The sequence below is a fragment of the Lemur catta genome, chromosome 15 (assembly GCF_020740605.2).
Source record: "Lemur catta isolate mLemCat1 chromosome 15, mLemCat1.pri, whole genome shotgun sequence".
NCBI classification, from domain to species: domain Eukaryota; kingdom Metazoa; phylum Chordata; class Mammalia; order Primates; family Lemuridae; genus Lemur; species Lemur catta.
Window position 1 is genome coordinate 24,211,940 of NC_059142.1, and position 23,148 is coordinate 24,235,087.

General features: G+C 40.6%; 1 protein-coding gene and 2 long non-coding RNA genes across 6 annotated transcripts in view; 2 read left to right on the plus strand and 1 right to left on the minus strand.

Moving 5' to 3' along the window:
* The first annotated feature begins 321 nt into the window (after positions 1–321).
* Positions 322–5,760, plus strand: LOC123620361. The gene is made up of 3 exons (XR_006728814.1): positions 322–465; positions 4,439–4,539; positions 5,556–5,760. It is a non-coding gene; the product is annotated as an uncharacterized LOC123620361 (long non-coding RNA).
* Positions 5,761–7,552: 1,792 nt separating this feature from the next.
* Positions 7,553–23,148, minus strand: part of LOC123620365 — a 96,169-nt gene continuing 80,573 nt past the window's right edge. For 3 of the 4 annotated variants that reach the window (XR_006728815.1, XR_006728817.1, XR_006728816.1), the window contains exon 5: positions 19,599–19,789. This is a non-coding gene — a long non-coding RNA (uncharacterized LOC123620365). Of the gene's footprint in view, positions 7,793–19,598; positions 19,790–23,148 lie in introns of those variants that run through there. The other variant, XR_006728818.1, reaches the window with a different exon arrangement.
* The window catches only part of HEATR6 (HEAT repeat containing 6), a 31,970-nt gene continuing 18,962 nt past the window's right edge, over positions 10,141–23,148 (plus strand). Inside the window, exons 1-9 of the mRNA XM_045525524.1 lie at positions 10,141–10,379; positions 12,580–12,687; positions 14,859–14,999; positions 15,475–15,590; positions 16,746–16,860; positions 18,291–18,392; positions 19,040–19,177; positions 21,128–21,423; positions 22,170–22,347. Of these exons, the coding sequence (XP_045381480.1) occupies positions 10,149–10,379; positions 12,580–12,687; positions 14,859–14,999; positions 15,475–15,590; positions 16,746–16,860; positions 18,291–18,392; positions 19,040–19,177; positions 21,128–21,423; positions 22,170–22,347 (1,425 nt within the window). The 5' untranslated portion in view covers positions 10,141–10,148. The remainder of the gene's footprint in view (positions 10,380–12,579; positions 12,688–14,858; positions 15,000–15,474; positions 15,591–16,745; positions 16,861–18,290; positions 18,393–19,039; positions 19,178–21,127; positions 21,424–22,169; positions 22,348–23,148) is intronic.

The window sequence follows — 23,148 nt, forward strand, 5'->3', positions numbered from 1 at the left end:
ACAAAAGAGTGAGACCCTGTCTCAAAAAAAAAGGAAAAGGAAAGAAAATAAACAATAAAAGTTTGTGCCCATTGCTCCACCCTCCCCACCCACTGATTTTTCTCTGTCTCGTACAACTTTCCTGGTTTAGGAGACTTCTTTGCCGGTCAGAGGAGGGTGTGCCCTTGGGACAGAGCCTTGCTTAGGTAATGTGGCATTACCCGGGGCACGTATGGTGGATGAGTGTTCTCCAGAAATATCAGTTTCTGGGTAGGGCTTGGGCTTCCACAGTCCCTAGCCCCGCCCCTGGCCTCGCAGTGGGTAGAAAGGTATAAATTTCAGCTGTTCTCAGCCCTGCTGCATTTTCACCAGAGATTTCCATCAGCAACATGAAGTTGGCTGCCTTCCTCCTCCTTGTGATCCTCATCGCCTTCAGCCTACAGGTGCAGGAGCTTCAGGCTGCAGTGAGGCCACTGAAGCTTCTGGGTGAGTCCCATGCTTTGAAGGAGGGAGCCAGGAATTGGGACATCAGGGACCAGTGTCTGCAGGGGCAGGAGGGGAAGAAAGGAGAGGAGAGATCTTTAAGGAAAGATCCTTAAACTCAGCTCCCCAGAGCAGAACGTCTCTTCTTCTGCCTCCACTTTCTCCCCTCCTTTCCTTGGGTCACTGCTCCATCCGGCTCTTCACTCCTCTCCTCTCAGCCCCTCATCAGCCACCCCTCCAACTCCCGACATCTCCCTGTCCCCAGGTCCTTCCTCTCTAGCTGCAAATAGATTGGATCACCTAGAGAAAATATTTTTTTCATCTGTTAAATATTAATCATCTCAATCTCTTCTTTTCCTTTTACCACCAACATTCTCAAAGGAGCAATCTGAATTCTCTGCCCCATCACTCATTTTCCTCAACCCCATGCAGATTGACTACAGAATCCATTCCTGCCCCATCACTCTCCTGAAACTTCTCTCCCAGATCCTGTTGACCAATCTCTTGACTCTGCTCAGCTGTCAAAGTCTTCAACGTCTGTAGCATCTGATACTGTTTGCCACCCCCTCAATCCTTAAACTTTCTTTTCCCCTGGGCTATCTTGCACCATATTTTATTCTTCTCTCTAAATATTATTGGATTCAACTATTACCCTCTCTCTTCTTCATGCTCCTTCCCCCACATTAAACTGGTTGCCAAATACTGTCTACTCTTTGAAACTGTCTCTTGTGCATGTTCCTTCCTTCCCTTCCCACCTCTCAATCCTACGCAATATTTCCAGCCCTGATTACCCCATGCTTGGGCCATCGCAAGAGCTTCCTGCAGCTCCCCCTGTCCCTCTCTTCTCTCTCCCTCCTGCAGTTTGTTTGCATATTGAATCCTGGTCCATTCTATGCTCTCACACCAGAATACTCTCCCCAAGCAAATGGCAACAATATCCCTCTCTTGGCCTGTCAAACCAAATCCAAACTCCTAAGGTCCTTGAAATCTGCTAGCCCTCTGTAACTTTGTCACCTGGTTACTTTTCCTGCTTAGCTTCCAGCTGTTTCCTAATACTTACCCAGCCTTCCGTTTGCCATTCCTTCTGAATGCCTCATATTTCATAGGGCAAGGAGTGAGGCAGATTGAAGCACCTAGGGTGCAAAATTGAAAGAGGCACTCACTGTCAGGTTTGTGCAAGGGCCTCCTTAAATTGTGTGTCCTGGGCATCTCACTTGCTTCACCCTAATCCCAGCCCTGTTGCATTTTCCCCTTGTGAACCTTTGCTAGTAATTCTTTTCTCATAACCTTCCACCATGCCCCTCAATTTTGCCTTAAAAAGATTCTTGTGCTTCAAGACTCACCTTTTCTGATTCATCTAATTGGAAGTAACGTCATCTCCTCTGAGCCTCTCTAGTCCTTTGGAGATACCTCTCTCAGGACACTTGTCCCATACTGCTTTGTTTTTAGCAACACATGCTGACTCTAAATTTAAGTCTTATCTCCATTGTTAGACTCCAAGCTTCTTGTCTTACATCTTTGTAATTCCTGAGTAATTTCCCCCATGTTTTAGACATGGTATGAAATCAACAGATATATACTTAATGAGCAGCCAAATGGCTATGAGTGGGCTAAGGGGTCTTCAACCTTCTCAAATCATAAATCAACAACAGCTACTAGAAGCATGGAGGGATCGTACTGATTTTCTCTGAGGTCCGCAAATATGTTGCAGACATCCCACCAGTGCCCCTTCTCACACCTCGCAGATACTGCTAATCAATCACAGTACTCTTTCTCTTTGAGCCTGGACAATGTGCCTGAGTATGCTTGATACATCATCAGATAGCCACCTCTATTGACTGAAGTTAACACTGGAGAATGAACCTCATTTCCCCGCTGGATCCAAGGGCCCCATTTTACAGTTGAGGAAACAAAGTCCCAGAAAGGTCCAGAGACAGAATCAGGTAAAGAAATTCCCAATAATAGCTGAGTAGCCAATCAAAGCACAGCACACCTTCATCCAGATCTCTGCATAAGTTTTGCTAGAAGCCCCTGTGAGGTCTTAACCAGCTTTTTTTTCCCCAAAATATTAAGGGAGTACAAATGTTTTTGTTACATGGGTAGCTTTTATAATGCTTAAGTCAGGTCCATTAGTGTGCCCATCACCCGAATAGTGTTCACTGTACCTATTAGGTAGGTTTTTACCCCTCCCCTCCTCCTCCTCACCCCTTGTTGATTTCCAATGTCATTTACTTTTCTCTGTGCCTGTATGTGCTCATCGATTAGTTCGAAATTATTAGAGAGTACATGTGGTGTTTGTTTTTCCATTCCTGAGATACTTTACTTAGGATAATGGTCTCCAGTTTGATTCAAATTGCTGCAAAAGACATTAATTTGTTCCTTTTATGACTGAGTAGAAGTGCATGGTATACATATACAACATTTTGTTAATCCACTCATAAATTGATGGGCGCTTAGGTTGACTCCACATCTTTGCAATTGTGAATTGTGCTGCAATAAATATTCAAGTGCAGGTACCTTTTTGATAAAATGACTTCTTTTCCTTTAGGTAGATGCCCAGTAGTGGGATTGCTGGATCGAACAGTAGGTCTACTTTTAGTTCTTTGAGGAATCTCCATACTGTTTTCCATAGAGGTTGTACTATTTTGCAGTCCCACCAACAGTGTATAAGCATTCCTTTCTGCATCCACACCAGCATCTATTGATTTTGGACTTTTTAGTAATAGCCATTCTGACAGGGGTAAGGTGATATCTCATTGTGGTTTTAATTTGCATTTCCCTGATTATTAGTGATGTTGAGCATTTTTTCATATGTTTATTGGCCATTTGTCTATCTTCTTTTGAAAAACTTCTGTTTATGTCTTTTGCCCACTTTTTAATGGGTTTTTTTTCCTTGCTGATTTGTTGGAGTTCTTTATAGATTTGGGATATTAGCCCTTTATCAGATGTATACTTTGTGAATATTTTCTCCCATCTGTAGGTTGTCTATTTGCTTTATTGATTCTTTCCTTCACTGTGCAGAAGTTTTTTAATTTAATCAAGCCCCACTTATTTATTTTTGTTGTTGCTGTAATTGCCTTTTGGGGTCTTAATCATAAATTCTTTGCCTAGACTGATGTCTAGAAGAGTTTTCCTACATTTTCTTCTAAAATTGTTATGATTTCATGCCTTACATTTAATTCTTTTATGCATCTTTAATTAATTTTTTTGAAAGTGGGGAGAGATGGGGGTCCTGCTTCATTCTTCTGCGTGTGGCTACCCAATTTTCCTAGGACCATTCATTGAATAGGGCTTCTTTTCTCCAATGTATGCTGTTGTATGCTTTTTTGAGGATCAGTTGCTTGACAAGCTTTTTAGACCTACTTCATTGATTCTCAAGACCAACTTTGATACTCTGGGAACTTGGGGAGCCTCTGCTCAGGTCAGGAGTAACTCCTTGAAATTTGGAGATACACTCTTCATGTCAGAATCAGTTTCACCATGTGGGACAGAAGAAGGAGCTTGGGCCAGGGAGCCAAGCAGGTCTGGGCCAGGCACTTCTGTACTGGTGGGCAGGACACCTCTGTAAGCCCCAGCTGCCACACATATAAATGGGGCTAGTAAGACTCACTGCATAGGGTGACTACAAGGCACCCTTGATGATGCTTGATAAATGTGAGTCCTCTTTTCTCCACTCCATTCCTTGTGGAGTGGGGAAGTGAAAATATTTAAGTGGGCTTCTTTGCACTTCCCCTCCATGAACACAATTATCCCCATCTCTAACGTAGGCTTTACTTTTTTGAGATTATGTGAATGCATTGTTTTTAACTGGAATATATAAGACGCTAATGAGTATTATTCTGCCAGTAATCATTTACACATTATGTTACATGTTGAATTAAAAGAAAAAAGTGGAACTGACTCCTTAATCGAGGGCTGTCCTCCCAGAACCTGCACCTAAAGCATGATGGTTTTCAGCTGGTCTGTTCTTCCACAGGCACCTGCGTCGAGCTCTGCAGAGGTGACTGGGACTGTGACCCAGGGGAGCACTGTGTCAGCAATGGGTGTGGCCATATCTGTGCTTCACAATAATGACAGGTAAAATCAACAGGCCCTTCCTACTTCCCCAAACCTTGCACATCCCACGCGGGTTGTACTCTTGGCCCCAGTGGGACTTTCCAGAAATGGGTGGGACAGAAACCTACCTATATCCCTCTTCACTCACTCTTCCCAAGAAAAAGATGCATCCATCATAAGAAGGTGGTTTCCAAACCTTTGAAATAATTTCCTAACCCAGTATAGCCTGGAGAAAAATCAGACTATTTATTTGAGCAAAAAGGTCAAAATTACACATAATCCCCCAGCCCAAAACAATGTGTGCTTAACATTTTGGTGCATGTTTTAAACACACAGAGATATATAATATTTATATGAAAATGAGATAATCTTGTACCTATTCTGATTTCTTGATTATTTCACTTAAAAATCGCTATCAAACAACTTTTCATATCAATACTGATGTTTCTATCCCATCATCTTTAACAGCCTTATAGAAGTCCATCATATATGTTTATATACTTAGCAACCTCCACTAATACACAGTTAAGAGATTTCTTATTTTTGCATTATTAATATGGCTATAATGAATACTAAATTGGTATATATGCCCTTATTAACTTCCTTGGGATAAATGCTAAGAAGCAAGATTAGTGACCAAAGAGTATGTTCATTTTAAGCCTTTGATGTGTAGTGCCATATTGACCTATGAGAACCTCTTCCCTATGAAAATATCTCAGGGGCCTCACATGATATTTTCAGTAGCCATTAATCGAAAAAATACATAATGAAAGGTACCAAAAAATTCAGTTATGATAAACTAAGTTGTATTAAACACAACAGAATCAGCATATACTTTAAATATAAACCGTTTGTGTTCAGAATGTATTATTTGTCCAATCTACCTGCGGTCCTTGGGGTACTTAGGGCCTTGCTGGCTCTTTGCAGGAACTACTTATATCCAGAATTGGGAACCGTTGCCTCTCAGTTGTATTCTGTGGATCCAGGTCCTGAAAACAGCAGATCTCAGGCATAATTTCTTTTTATCTATTTCTCAGATGAAGAGTTATCTTAAGAATCATCGTCCTCTTTCTTTAATAACTGCTCATCCCTTCCCGGAGTTCCTACCTTCAAAGATGTGACTGTTTGGAGCTTCTTGACCAGGAAGACAGTTGAGAATGGGCGCCTGTGGAGGGAGATTGCAAAGGGTGCAGGGGGAATGGAAGAGGGGGTGTTTCTTTTAATAAATCATCATTAAAAGCATCTATACTACCTGAATTATTTGGTTAGAGGTGAGGAGGAAGACGATAGATAACATGTTGAGCTATCAACAAGGACCATGTTAAACTTTCCCCAGGCATCATCTAAGTTATCATTGTTACAACCTTGTGACTGCACTTATTATCACCACTATTTTATGTGTGAGGACACTGAGGTTTGGGGTAATTTTCTCGAAGTCATATAGCAGATAAGTGTCAGCGCCTAAACTATAATCCGTGTCAAACTCCATATAAGGCCCATGCATTATAGCATAGTGGTCAGGAGCTCTCACTGAATTTCAAACCCAGGCTCACCACACAGCTGTGTGGCCTTCAGTGAGGGTCCTAATCTTTCTGTGCTTCAATTTCCTCAGGTAATGGTGTATACCTCATAGAGCTACAAAGATAAAAGAAGTTAATTCATGTACAGTGTTTGATGTAGTGCCTGACACATAGAAATCATTCAATAAATGTAAACTTCAATGATTATTATCATAGTAGTCTCCCTTTATCCAAGGGGGATATATTCTAAGACTCCCAGTGGAAGCCTGAAACTTGGATAGTACCAAACTATTTATATACTGTATTTTTTTTCCTATACAAACCTATGATAAAGTTTAATTTATAAATTAGGCAGAGTAAGAGATTAAAAACTAATAATAAAATAGAGCAATTATAACATATGCCAGCATCACTACTCTTGTGCTTTGGGGCCATTATTAAGTAAACTAAGGGTTACTTGCACACAAGCACTGAGATACCGTGACAGTGGATCTGATAACCAAGATGGCTGCTAAGTGACTGACAGGGTTTGCATGTTTGGCCCCTCCAAATCTCATGTTAAAATTTTGGTCCCCAGTGTTGAATGTGGGGCCTGGTGGGAGGTGTTTTGGTCATGGGGGTGAATCCCTCATGAATGGTTTGGTGCCCTCCCCACAACAACGAGTGGGTTCTCACTTGATTAGTTCACATAAGAGCTGGTTGTTTAAAACAGACTGGCACCACCTCATCCCTTTCTTGCTCCCACTCTCACCATGTGATACAACTGCTCCCTCTTTGCCTTCTACCTTGATTGGAAGCTCCCTGAAGCCCTCACCTGAAGCAGATGCTGGTGCCATGCTTCTTGTACAGTCTGCAGAACCGTGAGCCAAATAAACCTCTTTTCTTTATAAATTACCCAGCCTCAGGTACTTCTTTTACAGCAATGCAAATGGACTGATACAGTAAGGGGCAGGCAGCATATATGGCAGGGATACACTGGACAAAGGGGCGACAAGTGGGACAGAGCTGGATGGCACGAGACCACACTGCTCAGAATGGCACACAATTTAAAACTCATGAATTCTTTATTTCTGGAATTCTCCGTATAATATATTCAGACTGCAATTGGTGGCAGGTACCTAAAACTGAGGAAAGTGAAACCATGGATAAGGAGGGACTACAATAATACCAAATAGATAGGCTGATGACCCTTAGCCCTAATTTTGTGAGACCATAGAACAGAACCTAAGGCCAATCCTCCTTCCTAGCCTCTCTTAGTTCAAAGTGTAAGCTGGATACTGAAATCAAGCCCCTCTCTTCTGGTTTTTCCCATTATAAAATGTGGAAGATAAAAAAAAATGGGCTTATAATTTCTTGTCTATGTTCTCCACAATCATAGACTTAAGATTCAGCTGGCCAGGACTGCAATCTGATTTCAACCAATTTACTGCCTGTGTGACCCTTGAAAAACCATTTAAATTCTCTAGCATCATTTCCTTACCTGTAAAAAGAGGAAAATAATAATATCTACCATATTTGGGTGCTAAGATTTATAGAACTTTATAGTTTACAAAGCATTTTCACAAACATCCCATTTGATTTTCACATCAACCAACAGATGGAAAATAGGGGGCCCCGAATAAATAATTAGCAAATTCATTCATTCTGTCAACAAGTATTGCGGAGCACCTACCACATCCCAGGTTCTGTGCTAGCACCGGGGATACATCAGTGAACAGGACAAATGGGATCTGTGCTTTCATGAAGCTCACATTCTAGAGGAGGAAACAGATAATAAGTACACAAACAATATAACTAGAGATTATGTTAAATGTTCTGGAGGAAATAAGAATGTGAAATAGAGCGGGGGGTGCACAAGGCTACTTTAGTTAGGATAATCTAAACTCTAATGACGTTCAAAAATGAAGTCTTGAGAGGGTTCCAAACACTAAAGAATGCAATTCCAAAGTAAGTTTCCAGATCATCCAATACAGAATATTACAAAGGAAATGGCTGTGAACATTCTTAGCACCCCTAACAGTCCCTTAGTCACTGTAGGACTAAGGAAATATTGAGAATGAAGAAGAGGTGATGATGTGTGTGAAGATTTTCTTGGTAGACAACTTTTGCCAAGCTGTGCGTTCCCACAGTTTCAGGATAGGAGGAGGGAGTGGGGAGTGCTACTATCTAAACTCAAGCCAATGCAGGGGGCCTTCAAAGGCCTCACTGAGAGCTTGAGATATGTTTTTTTCAGTTGGTGACCACCACAGAGTAGGAATGTTCATTTCCTTAGAAGAACTACACTGCCATTCACAATGGTACATTCTATCAGAACGCAACAGACCAGCATTGGTATACTGTATTTTACAATTCTTGGTTCATTTAGTCTTGAACAACACTATGTGTGGGTCATCCATGTTGCAATCTAGGATGAACCACATCAAACCCCAATACTTCCTACAGTCTCTTCACACCTCCTCCACTGTGGTGATGACCAGGCCTCCCATCTAGCCCAATGTGTTGGCTATCTCTTAAACACTATTTCAAATATTCTTGGTCTTGCACTCTTATTCTAACCATTGCTACAGCAACCAGTTTCTCTCAGGCATCTCTGGCTTAGCACAGGTGTAACTTGTCAGAGCCTTGCCTCAGACGGGGTCCCTAGTATCCCACACTCCTCACTTCTGCCTCAGGGTTTCTTTGACTATGCAACATGGGACTCCTGCAGGAACCACAAATCACTGATGTATGCTCAACCCAGAAGCACCAGAGCATTAGTGCCTGGTGGGGCAACACTTGACAATAGAGGTCAAAAGCTGACAGATAAATGCTTCCCTTTTCCATTCCCCAGCAGAGGGGTTCTGAGAGCATTTCACAAGGCTTCTCAAAAAACCCTTGCAACAGACAACTCAATAGTACATGTTAGTCTTGCTTCTCCTTCCTTCCTTGTTCAATCCGGAATAAATCACTCCCCTATTAACCTTGTCTGGGGCTCTGCTTTCAGGGAACCCAGACTAAAATGCCCAGTGACTAGGTTTCAGTTTCTGATCTTCTCTGAACAAATGTTTGAATAATATCACAAATACACACATATACATGCACAAATACAACATAAACATAGACACAGTCCAAGAATAAGAAATGTTATACAAGCATAATGGAATCTAAATCCAAACAAAAACATTTCTCCCCAAAGCAGCCCAAAGTCATCAGAGAACTAGCTCTGCTAGAGCATACCCCTAGTTTTCATTGTTGAACAGAAGAAGTGTTTTATTCTCAGCATAAAACATGACTTCAAGGATTTCCCAAAGAGCCAGAGGTTAGGATTGGCTTTATATTTGCATAACTTAAAAGCCCTAGAGATGGTTTGCCCATTCTGCCCAAAAGCTAAAGTCAAGCCTTCATCTCTTCAGCGGCTGAAAACTCATCACAGCTTTTAAAATGGCTATTTTATTTTTCAGCTTCTTGCCTTTAAGGTTTCCAAAAGTCTTGGAGTATCTGGTCACCCTTAGGCAGGTTATATTTTAAATGATTCAGTTTGAACTCCAAAATTACTTTTCTAGTGGGATGAAGTACTTCATGATCCACGGGAGGATTCAGACTGGGAAAGGGGAACAAAGAGTGCAGTCAGCTGTCACTTAAGTAGGAAAAGCTGCCGTATATTCTACTGGCCAGATTTTAACCACATAACTACAGCCACCTGCTGGATTTATTCCGGGTGGTTTTGTGCCTGGGGAAAAATCAGGGGGTTATAATACTACGTAAGAGGGATGTCTTAGAACCAGCGGTTTCTGCTACTGCCCTCCACCGCAGCCCCTCTCCAACTTCAGCCCGAATCTGTAACTCCAGTACTAAAGAGTAATGTCAGCCCTACCCAGCCCTACCCAGGAACAAACTTTTTGGGAGGACAAATAGAGACCTCACTTTTCAGTCAGGGCTCAAGGAGGATTGGGCGGCGAAAAATCTCCGGGCTGATTTCTGACAAGCCTTTGCACAATACCAGTCTGAAGGGTCCGGTAGTCATGGAAACCCCGCCGCGTACCGTCCAACCCAAATAAGGCATTTCCGGGACTTGCGCGCAAAGCCCGGTAATGCCCCGGAAGTATTTCCCTGTGACCCTACATAGAAAAGATGGCGGCTGTGCAAGTGGCCGGCTCGCTGCTATGCGGGCCGCCGCGCGAGGCGCCACGGGAGCCGCCACGGGAGCCAACCCCAGAACAAGACGATGGGTTCCGACGCCTGTCGGCCAGGCTGTGTGCCCTGCGTCCGGATGACAGCAGCTCCGCCCGCACCGAGATCCACTTGCTCTTCGACCAGCTCATCTCTGAGAACTACAGCGAGGGCAGCGGCGTGGCTCCAGAGGTAGGCGGCGCGCCTGTGGGCGGGCGGGTGCTGTGCCCGCTGGCCCGGGCCCCACCCTTCAGCGAACCCAGCCGGCAGCCCTTTCCCGTCTGTTCCTACCGCCCCGCCCCCCAGCTGTGGATATTTTAGTTTCAGGCTCGCTTGCTCCCTCTGACTGTGGCACATTGTTTGTCTCTGTCCAGCTGAGACACCCTGCAATGCTTGGCAGACGCGCACTTTTCAAACCCACTTGATAACTTCTGCTCTGATAATACGTCAGGTCTCATCTCTGGTACTACCTGCCGGTTCCCCTGTCAACTTTGTTGACAAAATTCATTACTACTGTTTATTGCGTACTTGGTACACCGACCACGTACTGTACTTTGTTGTGCCCGGTTCCAGGAATCTTAGAACGTGGGTGTTATTAGGTCTTTTTTACTAATGAAAATACTGAAGCTTGCAAAAGTCCAATGTCATATTGCAGGCAAGTGTCAGAGTTCGGATTGGAACCTGTCTGTCACAAAGTTCTACATTTTCTGTTCTTGCACACCCCTGCCTCCTCTTTAGAAGTTCTTTTCACTCTGAGTAATCTTATTTACACACATCAGGTATTGAATTACTGAATTCACTGAACTCTTGACCCGGTCCTACGTGGCCTTCTAGGAAAGATGGTGGCAGTGCAAGTTGCCTGCTTGCAGAGGCATCTCAAACTGAACAGTTCCTAAAGATGAATACATTGTGTCCAAACACACATTCCATCCCCACCCCTCCAGCACATACATGCACAATCCCCCAAGTCACACAAGACACAAAAACTGGTGCCTTCTCCTTACCTTCCTCCCAGATCCCATCCACTCCAGGTTCTTCAGAATCTGTCTCATACATATTTCTCAGTCCATCCCCTCCTCTGTATTCCCATTGCCAGCACAGTGACTCTTGCCTGCACCGTTCACTGGTCTCCTCTAACTAATCTGCCTTCAGTCCACCTCTTCTCCAAGCCATTCTTTGCTCTGCTGCCAGAGTGATCTTTTTTTTTGGGGGGGGGGGGGGAAGGGAAAAAATTGATCATAAAAGTAAAAATCTGATTTGGGAAGGTCTTCAATACATATCAGTAAATGGTTGAAGTTGCAGAATAATTCATACAGAATATAGAGCCAGAGGGGGAATTTTAAAATATATGTATGTTTATATATGCAAACAAAAAGGTCTGAAAGAGGTCACAAACAGAAAAATAGTGTGTGTCACTAGGGAGCAGAGTGAGTTAAGGCAATAGTCAGGGAACTTTTGCTTTATTTGTATAACTTGATGTTTTTGCAACCAAAATTTGTGCCTTTCCAGTCTCCTTTCCTGTTATTTCTCCCTTTGTGCCCTGTGTGCAGTCATTTAAAACCTGCTGTACTTCAAGCACCTACTGGTGTTCTCCAAGTCTTTGCATGCTCCATCCCCTTTGTTTGCAGTGTTTTTTAATGCCTTGTCTATGGCAGATTTCTACTCATCTTTCAAATCATTACAGATTCTGCTTTAAAATCATCTCCACAAGGCCTCCTTAATTACTATTTCCTCTTAGAGTTTGTACTTAAGTCTTTCAGCACTTAATTCACCTTATTTATTTATGTGTATTTCTGTCTCCCTCACTAGATTGTGAGCTCTTTGAGGTTCAGGAACATGTTTGTTTTCACCTTTGGAGCCCAAGGACCTAGCACACTACCTGGCACGTAGTAGGTGCTCAGAGCCTTTTTATTCAGTAAACATCAGTGCATGAATGAATAATGTGATTTGCAAATAGATTCCTCTCTTTTTTTCCCCCCAGAATTCCGTAATTGTACGTAAAATTCATACAAGTGTCATGTCTGATTTTCCCAGTGGCATTGAAAATCTGGTTCACTTACTTTTTTGGTATTTTTAACTTCGGTGTATGCTTTTATATGCTGGCAGCCTTTCTTTGGTTATTTAATTATACTGTCTCTACATATACAGAGACTTGAAGTATTTAGCCTGACAAAAACCATATTGATTCATTATTTTTTAGCACATCCAATTTTTGTTCTATCATTTCTGTTTTCCTTTTTTTTTTTTTCTTTTTTCCCCCTACTTTCTGCCTCAGATTTCATCTTTCCCCATTCTGGAGTGTGAACATTCACTTTTATTTTCCCATTTGGCTGTGTTTGGAGATTTTCACTTGGCTAATAACCATATTACCTTTTGTCTTCTTTTTTGGTAGGATGTTAGTGCTCTTCTTGTCCAAGCTTGCCGATTGGTGCCTCTTAACCAGAATCATCTTGTCAGCAAAGTGTCTCAACTTATCCACCATTTACTTAACAGATTACAGGTAATCGTGTGTAGCATTAGAATTCAGATCATGAACTCTGAGAGTAAGTAAATACCTTTGGAATACTACATCATAGGTATGATAGCCTGGTTTTGTTAGGTGCTATAGGAAAAGCAAGTGCCTTAATAAGAATGATATGAAAATAAATATAGCTCTGGCCAAAATTATTTTGTACAATTCTACAAGTATGTCTTTTAGAAATATTCTTTTCTGTTTGATTCAAGAAACCAGTATCATTCAGGGTCCCTAGTCTTAGAATTTTTGTGGAAGATGTATTTGACCAAAATGTATCTAAGAATAAATTGAAATGATTCCCACCAATATTTCTTCCCTTTCCTGAAGCTACTATTTTTGTGGTGTACTTTTGATCCTCATAAAACATAAGAATTAGCTTTGGGGCAAGAGGACATCAGGATAAAAAGACCCTGGTTATTTATATCAAGGTCTATCCTGCAGCTTCCCTCTCTCTAGAACCTTCTCCAACTTGCTAAATAAATCAAATATCTTTTGGGGAACAGTTCAGAAATTAAGACTGTTACCACATGAGATACCACATGAATATGTAAATGAAGAGCACAAAATGTATCACTTAGCGTTATGTGTATATGTGCCGTCGAAGTGAGCACATCACTTAGCATCATGTGAACAAGGGTGCTTTGGCTATAAGAAACAGAAAAGCCAACTCAGCGTAGCTAAGCAATAAAAATATAAAGAAGAAGAATCATCTCCTATAACAAGTCCCAAAGGAGACAGCTCTAGGCATCCTTAATAAGAGGCTAACTAGCATCTTTCCATTCTGCCATCCTCAATTTGCGGGTTATCCTTAGCTAGCATCTCTTACAGTCATGAGATTGCTACCTTAATTCTAGGCATCTCGTACAGAATAAATATGTACTATTTGGCAGAAGCAAAAGAACTGTTTATTTTGTGTCTCTTTTACTTAAGAGAGGACCCATAAACTCTCCAGCAGACTCCCCAATATCTCACTGGAGAGACTTAGGTGGTCATATAAACACCTCTCTAAACCAGTCTCTGATAGGCTACCTACTGTGAGTGGCTAAACTGGTGGTTTCAACCTTGACTGCACATTAGAATCACTTGGAGGAGGACTGAAGCTCCCTACAAGATTACAATGTGCAGCCCAAATTGGCTTACATCAAGGTTTCTCAACCTCAGCACTATTGATAGTTTGGGTCAAGGAATTGTCATGGGGGCTGACTTGTGCATTGTAGGATGTTTAGCAGCGTCCTTGGCCTCTACCCTCTAGAGGCCAGTAGCACCCCCCCATTGTGACAGCCAAAAATGTCTGTAGACATTGACAAATGTTTCTTAGGGGTTAAGATTGCACTTGGTGGAGAACCACTCTTAGACTAATTAGCATTTACTTTTGGGTCTCACCTGGGAGAGGTGGGCATCCAAATAAAATCAATACTCTGCCAGCAGGGAATAGAGGAAATGGATGCTGCTAGGTAACCAGCAGTGTCTGCTACATGAAATAAGGCTGTTGGCAAGTTTAGAATTTTTCAAACTGATGTGGGGTGGCTTCTGTATGTTTACTGTTCCCAGGTATGTTATCTTTGTAACACTGGCAATTGGAAAAATTCCTGATCGCATGTGGCACGTATATTCCTTAACCAACTTTCTAGCATTTGATGACAGTTTGTCTCAGTTGTCCATGAATTTATTTGGATTAGCCTGGTCTGTCCTAACAAGATTATAAACTCTTCAATGGCAGGGATATTCCTTTCTTTATGTTCTATTCTCCATATCATGCTAGAGACAGAGTAGCTATTTAGCAGATATATTTATTCATTATGTATTTGTTGAGTGTTTTACTACGTATAAGGCAATTTCATTGAATTAAATTTCAGTGGATTGAGTCTCATATCTGTGTGTATACAGCTGCCAATGTCTGGTTAATTCAAGGAGAAGTTACAAGGTTCTACTTTCGAGTAGAGGGACTAATGGGAAAAAGTAAGCAAGACCCTGGGGCAAGGAGAAGGCCCCTATCTTGATCAGACTTCCAAGGCCTTTAGAGTGGATCCTTTTTCGCAAAAAAGATAGACACACACTCTCTCTCTTCCACAGTTTGATTCAGATGAGCATACCTGGCTGTAAAAGCATAAAAATATTAGATTTTATATATATATATATGTTTTCTCTGTTGGTAGGTGATTGTTGATGAACAGAACCTGGATTTCCTGTTGGCATATACTATTTCGGCTATTCAACAGTGTAGTTCCTGGACACACATGGAAATTCTTCAAGCCCTGGCAGCTCTGGTTTATTGCAATGGCTCAAAATGTCAAAAGGTAGTTTAAACTGTGTTCTGTCTTTCCTTTGAAAGGCTAGGGACACAGGCTCAGGAGCCAACAGACCTGTGTTCATGTTTCTGTCCTGCCACTAATGAGATGTGTAACCTTGAGCAATCCTTACCCAACCACTCTGAGCCTTGTTTCCTCGTGTGGAAAATAGCTGCTCTGAGGATGAAGTGAGATAATACTTGTCAAGTGCTTGGCACTCAGTAAATATTAATCATTATTATTATCATTTCCCATGAGCGATACAGCCAAGACTGAGAAGCATCAGCAACTGCCTAGGCTGGGCGTGATGATCCTTACTGATGTTCTTTGGCATATCTTTGCATACCCATCAGAGAGATTTACCTAACAGCTAGTCTTTTGGTGCTTAATTGCCCTTTAGTTTAAAAAGATGAATTCTGTATAAAGAATAATATGTTCTCTAGAAGCTTTTCTTTGACCAACATTGCCTGTTATTTTGTTTTAGTACCTCCCAGACTTGCTAGGCAAGACTGGACTCTTGATGAAGTTGAGTGACTTGGCTCAGTCTGATCCTGAAGTCAGGAGAGCTGCAGTACATTGTATGGCAAACTTATGTCTCAGGTATGTGGATCCAATTAGGTTTCCCAGCAGTAATAAGATAGGGCCTCTCTTGGGCCCTTTGTAGGTGCTTTCATCTGTCTGAAGCCAGAGCCAACTTAGAAAAATAACCAACTTTGGATTTCTCATGTACTTGCTAATAAGATTATCTTATACTATTTGTTAATTTTAATATTGCTTGTAAAAAAAGTTTATAAAGAAATGAAGGGAAAAATATCCCTATAATATGGTAAGAGTGCAGATGTCAGTGCTTTTATTTTCTATTGGTATAAATTCTAACCATTAAGTTTTTAGGAGGATATATTTATATGAATTTAAGCTCTGATATTTATCTGTCAAGGCCAATTTCTACTCTTTTTTTTTTTTTTTTGAGACAGAGTCTCCCTCTGTTGCCCAGGCTAGAGTGAGTGCCGTGGCATCAGCCTAGTTTACAGCAATCTCAAACTCATGGGCTTAAGCAATCCTACTGCCTCAGCCTCCCGAGTAACTGGGAATACAGGCATGCGCCACCATGCCTGACTAATTTTTCTATATATATTTTTTAGTTGGCCAGATAATTTCTTTCTATTTTTAGTAGAGATGGGGTCTCGCTCTTGCTCAGGCTGGTCTTAAACTCCTGACCTTGAGCTATCCACCCGCCTCGGCCTCCCAGAGTGCTGGGATTACAGGCGTGAGCCACCATGCTTGGCCCAATTTCTACTCTTTTAAGAAGGTGGAACCAATCCCAGCTGCCTACTGTAAATTCATGCAGTGTACAATAGAACATGAGCAGCACAAACTTGAACATAGCACAGTGTTGTCCAGTGGCTAGGAAGGCAGGTTCGGCTGTGTGATTCTAGCTTGACAGGTCCTGTCTGCATTATTTCTCTCTTAGAACTGAAAAACAACTAAAAAAGATTTCTCTTTGTCCATACTTCTTCTACAAACTTTGGTCACCTTTCCCTATGGAAACCACTCTTGCTCCTTCATGTTCATTGTAGCCTTGTACTTGTCTCATAACGGCAACTAGTTAACCAAAGTGCAAAATTTTACATAGACAGTTACATTTAAGGGTATAGTCCAACTCTGTTGGTCTGTATTACTGCTATTTTTAATTCTTTTGCCAGCCCCAGTTCAAAGGATATTGAGTTTGAGTTGTTTTCTCTGTATGTGTTTTAGTGTGCCAGGACAGCCATACTTGGAAGAGCCCTACCAAAATATCTGCTTCCAAGCTTTCTTGACCACTTTACAATCTCCAAAATCATCTGATATGGATGATATCACATTTTGCATGGTAAGTAAACTATAACTGATCTTATGAATGCTGCAGGTGTATCTAGAAACAAGAGAACACAGCCTGTTATTAAAGAGTTTAATTTGGCTGCGGTATTAGTTTTGTCTTGAGATATGTTGTATAAATGGAATGTTTATAACCTAAAAAGACTGAATCATACCTTTTGGGTTTAAATTACAAGAAATTGTTTTTATTTGTTTTATTTTGCTTTTGTTTTTGTTTTGCAGTTCTAGGTTTTTAAAGAAAACTGTCTTTATTCCTTTTCCTCCTAAGTATAAAAGCAATGCAGTTTTAGGCTAGTGGCTATCTTTAAGATGAAAAGGAAAACTGGATTTCAGCAATGTCTGCAATATTGTATTTGTTTTTTCAAAACTCTGATGCAAAAGACAGTTAACATGTTTTAAATTCAGAGTGACACATTTCAAACATTATAGATCTAAGATAGTGAAAGTTCCTTCTAGTCTCCTGCTCAGATGTAACCATTGGAGACAGTTTGTTCTACGTGTCCTCAGAATTTTCTATATATATTAATAAATGAAGTGGGATCATATTTAATATGCCGTTTTGTAACTTCCTAATTTTGTTAAAACTTAATATTGCTTGAACACCTTTTCAGTACCTATTAATATACCTCATACTTTTTAACTGCTATAGCTGGGAGACCTTGGACAAATTACTGCCTGAAGCCTCCATGTTCCTCTTTGAAATGGGACCTATATAACTACATTATGAGGTTCTTATGAGAAATATTTGAAATAAAGCATTTAAAGTGCTTGGCAAAGTGCCTGTTCAGTTTCACATTTAGCAGCGGGTTAGCTTCTTATACAACATAATCATTGTCATTATCATCGTAATTGAGGGAAATTGAAGTTTTTTTCAATTTTTCCATTATTTCAAATAAGGCTGAGGTTCATATCCTCCTAACGTGGGGAGTATTCTTAAGGGCAGAGCCCTAGAAATGAGATTACTGAGTCAAGAAATCAGTCTTGATCAAAATTGGTGTCCAGAAACCAAGTTTTTATCATTTATCATCTGCTCCCATATATATCCCCTTGCCTTTAGGAGCAGCTCAGGTTGCCATATTACAGAGCTTCCCCACTCTGGTCTCAGCTGCCACTTTGTCATTCCTTATCACATTCTTCTCACTAAACGTCTTTTTTTTTTTTTTTTTTTCCTTCCTCACCATTTGTACTTCCTGGTTTATAAGCATGTACCTCATTAAAAGTACTCTTTTCTTCTAGAAAATAATTCATAGTAGTTCATCAGGTCCCTTCTCTGAATCTTCATTTCTGATTTGTGTGTGTGTGTCTCTAAAGGTTTTTTCTTCATCTAGATAACTTTTCTCTTCCATCTTAAGTGGTGCTAGAAAATTAATTTCTGGACAACCAGATTTTATTCTGCCTTCTAACTTTATCTCCTTTTCCCCCTAGTTGTTACAAAATGCATTAAAAGGTATACAGTCACTTCTAAATGGTGGGAAGATGAAACTGACACAGACTGATAAACTTGGAGCTCTTCTAGCTGTGCTAAAGGTAAAGGCAAGTCTTCATTAGGATTAGTGTCTTTGGTATTTAAACCCCAGGTGTGAGGACCACTTCATATCATCATTCTAAGGCTAACTTTAAGACATTAAAAGTTCTTATAATATTTTGAGAGAGTGGAATAAAATGTTCATATACTTAAAATTAAGAATAGAAAATAATAAATCTCGATTTAATAAATTATCAAAATTTTAAAATTATGAATAGGTAGGTATGATCTGTAGATAATTATAGATTATCTTGTACCTGCTTATACCTGTTTGTACTTGTAAGAAGAGCCAGGGCTTCTCCTTGGCTTTCTCCAAGTAGCATGCAGGCCTGGTCAACCAAGACATGTGTCTGCAAGCAGCTTCTGAGCCTGCCAGTCACTGGGGAAGTTAGGTCACCCTCCTGGGGACCCAGCCATCTTCAGCAGGAAAGAGTGAGAAACTTTGTGCTGGCCTCAGGTAAATGCTGTGTGTGACACTGTAGTTCTATCATGACTAAATTTTAAGTCTTTCCCTATGCCATTTCTCCTACTCCCAAATCAAATAAGAGAGACAGATCAATAGCTAGATATGGAGATAGCTGGTAAATAATTCTGTTTTATGATTTATGTTTTGTGTGTTTGTGTGTATTTCCTTATTTATCATTATTAGAAATCCATGTTTCATGGACTCCCTGGACTAAACATAGAGATGCCCACAGTGTTATACCCAACTCCACTTCCTCAGTATGATGGGCGACCACTTGTCAAACCACAGCAATCGGAATCCAGTGCCTCTCGACCAACTTCGGTACATTCTTGTCTATTTAGATCTAAGTTGTGGCTTGTTTTTAATAGCCTGCTATGTGTGTTTTCTATGGTTTGCATCATTACTGCCCCAAAAGCCCACCTTTGATTTTAGTTTAAGGTTTTTATCATAGTAAATTTAAATTTATCAGATTGCTGAAAATACCAGTTAAAGCATCTTGTACTTCTGAGAGATCTATGCAATATGACACAGCTATAAAAATGAGCATTCAATTTACACCCAAAACCAAGCATCCTCCTATGCCCAAAATGCTCAAGACTGGGAGTGAACAAACTTTTTCTCAACTTTTCCTAAAAGTCTAGCTAGTAGATAGTTTAGGTCTCTGTCACAACTACCAACTGTGTCATAGTAGTGCAAAGGCAGCCATAGACATCATGTAAAGGAATGGGCAGCTGTGTTCCAGGAAAACTTTATTCATAGGAATAGGATGTGAGCTGGGCTGAATTTGGCTACTGGGCCATAATTTGCCCACCCCTCTCTAGACCACTGGAAGCCCACCTACCGTCAGCTCACCATCGCCACACTCCTTGCATTCACCAGATCGCCCAGCCTTTCCAGATGGCCGTCACTGCCCACATGCTTCAGCTGGAGAACCTGGAGCATACAGATGTATGGCCAAGGGTTTACATCTAGAAATGTAATAACTGACCAAAATGTTTACAATTAGAAATTCTTTCACTCATTCACTTATTCAACATTCACCAAACATAAGCTATATCCCAGAAATTGTGCTAAGTGTTAAGGATATAGACTTTAGTTGCTCTTAGGAATCTGAGGGAGAAGGCAAAGATGGATAAATAAACAACTACGATGCAGTATTACTATTTCTTTCATCAGAGTATTCAGAGTACTCTGGGAACACATTCAGGGCACCCAATCCAAATGGAGGAGGAAGAAGGGGCTTTTTAAAAGATGTGCTGGCTAAACAGACTCCAAGTGGGTAGTAGTACAGAAAAGGAGGGAAGAGTGTTTCGTTCTGAGGGAACAAAAGGTGCATAAACATAGAGAATGAGTGTGCACACAGCCCATTTGTTAGCTAATAGAGCTAGAGTTTCTAGCATGTGTGGAGGGGAAGGGTGGGGCAAATGTGTAGCAGAGGCCAAATGATAAGTGTCTTATATAATATGCTAAGAGAGCTTGGGTTTTTTATCTTGTAAACAGTGGAGATTCATTGAAGAATCTTAGAAAAATCACTGTGGTAGCAAGTAAAGAGTATGGGTCTGGGGCCACATTAAATAGTTCAAGATAGAAGTGATGAGGACTTCCTTCCTGAAGTTTAGGGACTTTGAGAATCCAGAGGAGGGCACAGATTCCAAAGATATTTGGATGTCAAAAAGAAAGAAGTAGGGGAAAAGAAAGAAGCTAGCTTTTACTTACCATCTACTTCTACATAGCCTCAAGGCCTTAAAATATGCATTGTAAGTAATGAATTACCATCTCTCCTATGCAGGCATGTTGAGTGGTACTAGCTATGTATCTTATTCTGGAGAACTGAGAAAATAGGCACTCAACCCATTTTCTATAGGCTTTAATTCTCTTGAGGAATCCCAGTTGAGAAGGCTGGATGCCCTCACAACAACCATGCAAGGTAGGTGATATTAGCCTTATACTTACAGATAAGGAAGGTCACACATGAAGAGACTAAATGATTTGCCTAGAGTCACAGAGGTAGAATTTAAATCCAGGACACATGTTTTGCTCTGCCCTGTGTATTTCATACCTGGTTTCTTATAAAAGGGCATAAGCTCTTAGCATAGTATCCAATGGATAGGATATTAGATAAGTGCCACTTTTCTTCTTTTTTCTTCTTTGTTCAAACTACGTGTTGGGGACATATTTAGCCACTTTCGAGTGAGAAAGTAACAATGATTCAGTTGAAAGCCATTTTGAAATAGCTATCCTATATATGTCTTCATTTGCTTCTAAAATCAGAATAAAAAGAAAAAATCCAGAGTAAAACCAAAGAAAATCCAGCAAGAAGAGGAAGAAGAGAAAGAATCCAGTGGTGAAATAGAAGCAGCCCCAGTCACCGGCACAGGCAGAGTGAACATGCATGAAGGGAACGCTTGTTCCTCCTCCCTGGGTGTCCAGAGTTTGCCTTTAGATGGAAGTGGACCTGCAGGAAAAGATCGAGTCTCCTTACCCTTTGGTTCTTCCGGTTGGAAAAGGGTCAACAGTAGTGAGTCAGACTATTCCGATGCTGAAGGAGGCATGCAGAGTAAAATGAGGTAGTAGTATTTGATTACATTTTTGTATCTTCTAAGTTGCATGTAAGTTTTTAACTTTGCTTAAAAACCTGACTGCCACATGTGATTTAACTTGAAAGTTCTCTTTATGTGGGGCTTTGCATTGCTCTGAACATGGCTTGTTCTCCTGATCTGCCTTCATACCCATTGTTCTTCTCCCTAGAATATTCTTTCCTTCACTTTTTTTTTTTTTTTTTTTTGCCTTTTTGTCTTACTAACCACTACTCATCCTTGATATGGGCTCAGAATTCTGAGAAGCCTTTTCTGCTTCAATGTTATTTATAATGTGTTACAGTTATCTCTTTAACTGACCATCGCTGCTATTAATAAACTTGTCAAGGGCAGGGGCTTTGTCTGTCTGCCAGCCTCAGCGTAATGCCTGGCACATACATGAGGTCATTCAGTAGATAGTTGTTGAGTGAATGGATGGATACTCTGCAGTATGTCATATCTAACTCTAGTTTCCTAACATCAAAATGTGGCCTTCTTATGCTCTAGTTGTGTTTTTTAATAACTTGTTATATAAGCAAATTGCTTTAACATGTTTTGATTGTGTTTTGAAAAAAAATTTTATTATAATATCACTTTGACATCTTTAGAGATTATTCAGAATGTTTAATTTCTCAGTGTATCATTTGAATTGATTGAGATAAATAGCATTTCATTGTTTGCATTTTTAAAAAACTTTTTAAAGCTTTTTTCTTTTTTCTCTCTCTTGGCTATGAAAGGTCTTACCAAGCCAAAGTTCGCCAAGGAGCATTAGCTTGTTTTCTTTCTACTATAAAATCAATAGAAAAAAAAGTTCTTTATGGCTACTGGTCAGCCTTTGTTCCTGACACACCTGAGCTTGGAAGCCCACAGTCTGTGTCCTTGATGACTCTTACATTAAAAGATCCTTCTCCAAAGGTAAGAGCATTTACATTTTAAGCTTTATGACAAGAAAAAAAAAATGTATAAGTCTTCATTTTTCTCTCTCTTCATTGTTTTCTCTGCCCTACCCAGTCTTATCTGAATACAGCCCTTGTTAATACTGACCTAAGTCCTGAGTGGAGAACCACTGGACAGGCAGGAGAATGGGAAGTGGGCTTTATGTGAATAATACATTGAGGGAGATCATATAGAGGTTGCTTCCTGCCCCAGGGTTTGCTGCAACCATGAGCATGCTGAGTTATAACTTTGGTGTGTTTTTGGAGCTGCACTGAAGCGGCTATGCGTCTCTTCCTTTTATGAAAATGTTGATTGCTGTGGTTTTATAATAGGAAAAAAATCAGAAATGGCTTAAACTTGGTGGGATATCATGGTACATAGTGGTATGAAGGATGCATAGGTTTATAGAAAAAGGAAACTAATGTTTTGTGAAAGCATAGAATATAGAATTGCTTATGCAGTAGGATCCCAAGAGTGGTTCTTTGCTTCCAACTTTTTCATATTTTTCAAGTCACGTGTAATAAACATTTACATATTTTAATGAGAAAAACTTATTTTTTAAAAAAGAAGAAACTGGGTGCATTGGCACTTGCCTATGGTCCCAGCTACTCAGGAGACTGAAATGGGAGGATTGCTGGAGTCCAGGTGTTCAAGGCTGCAGTGAGCTATGTTTGAGCTACTGGACTCTGGCTTGAGTGACAGACTGAGACTCTAATCTCTAAAAAAAGGAAGAAGAAATGGTTTGGCAGTCATGGATGGCTATAGCAAGATATCCCATGT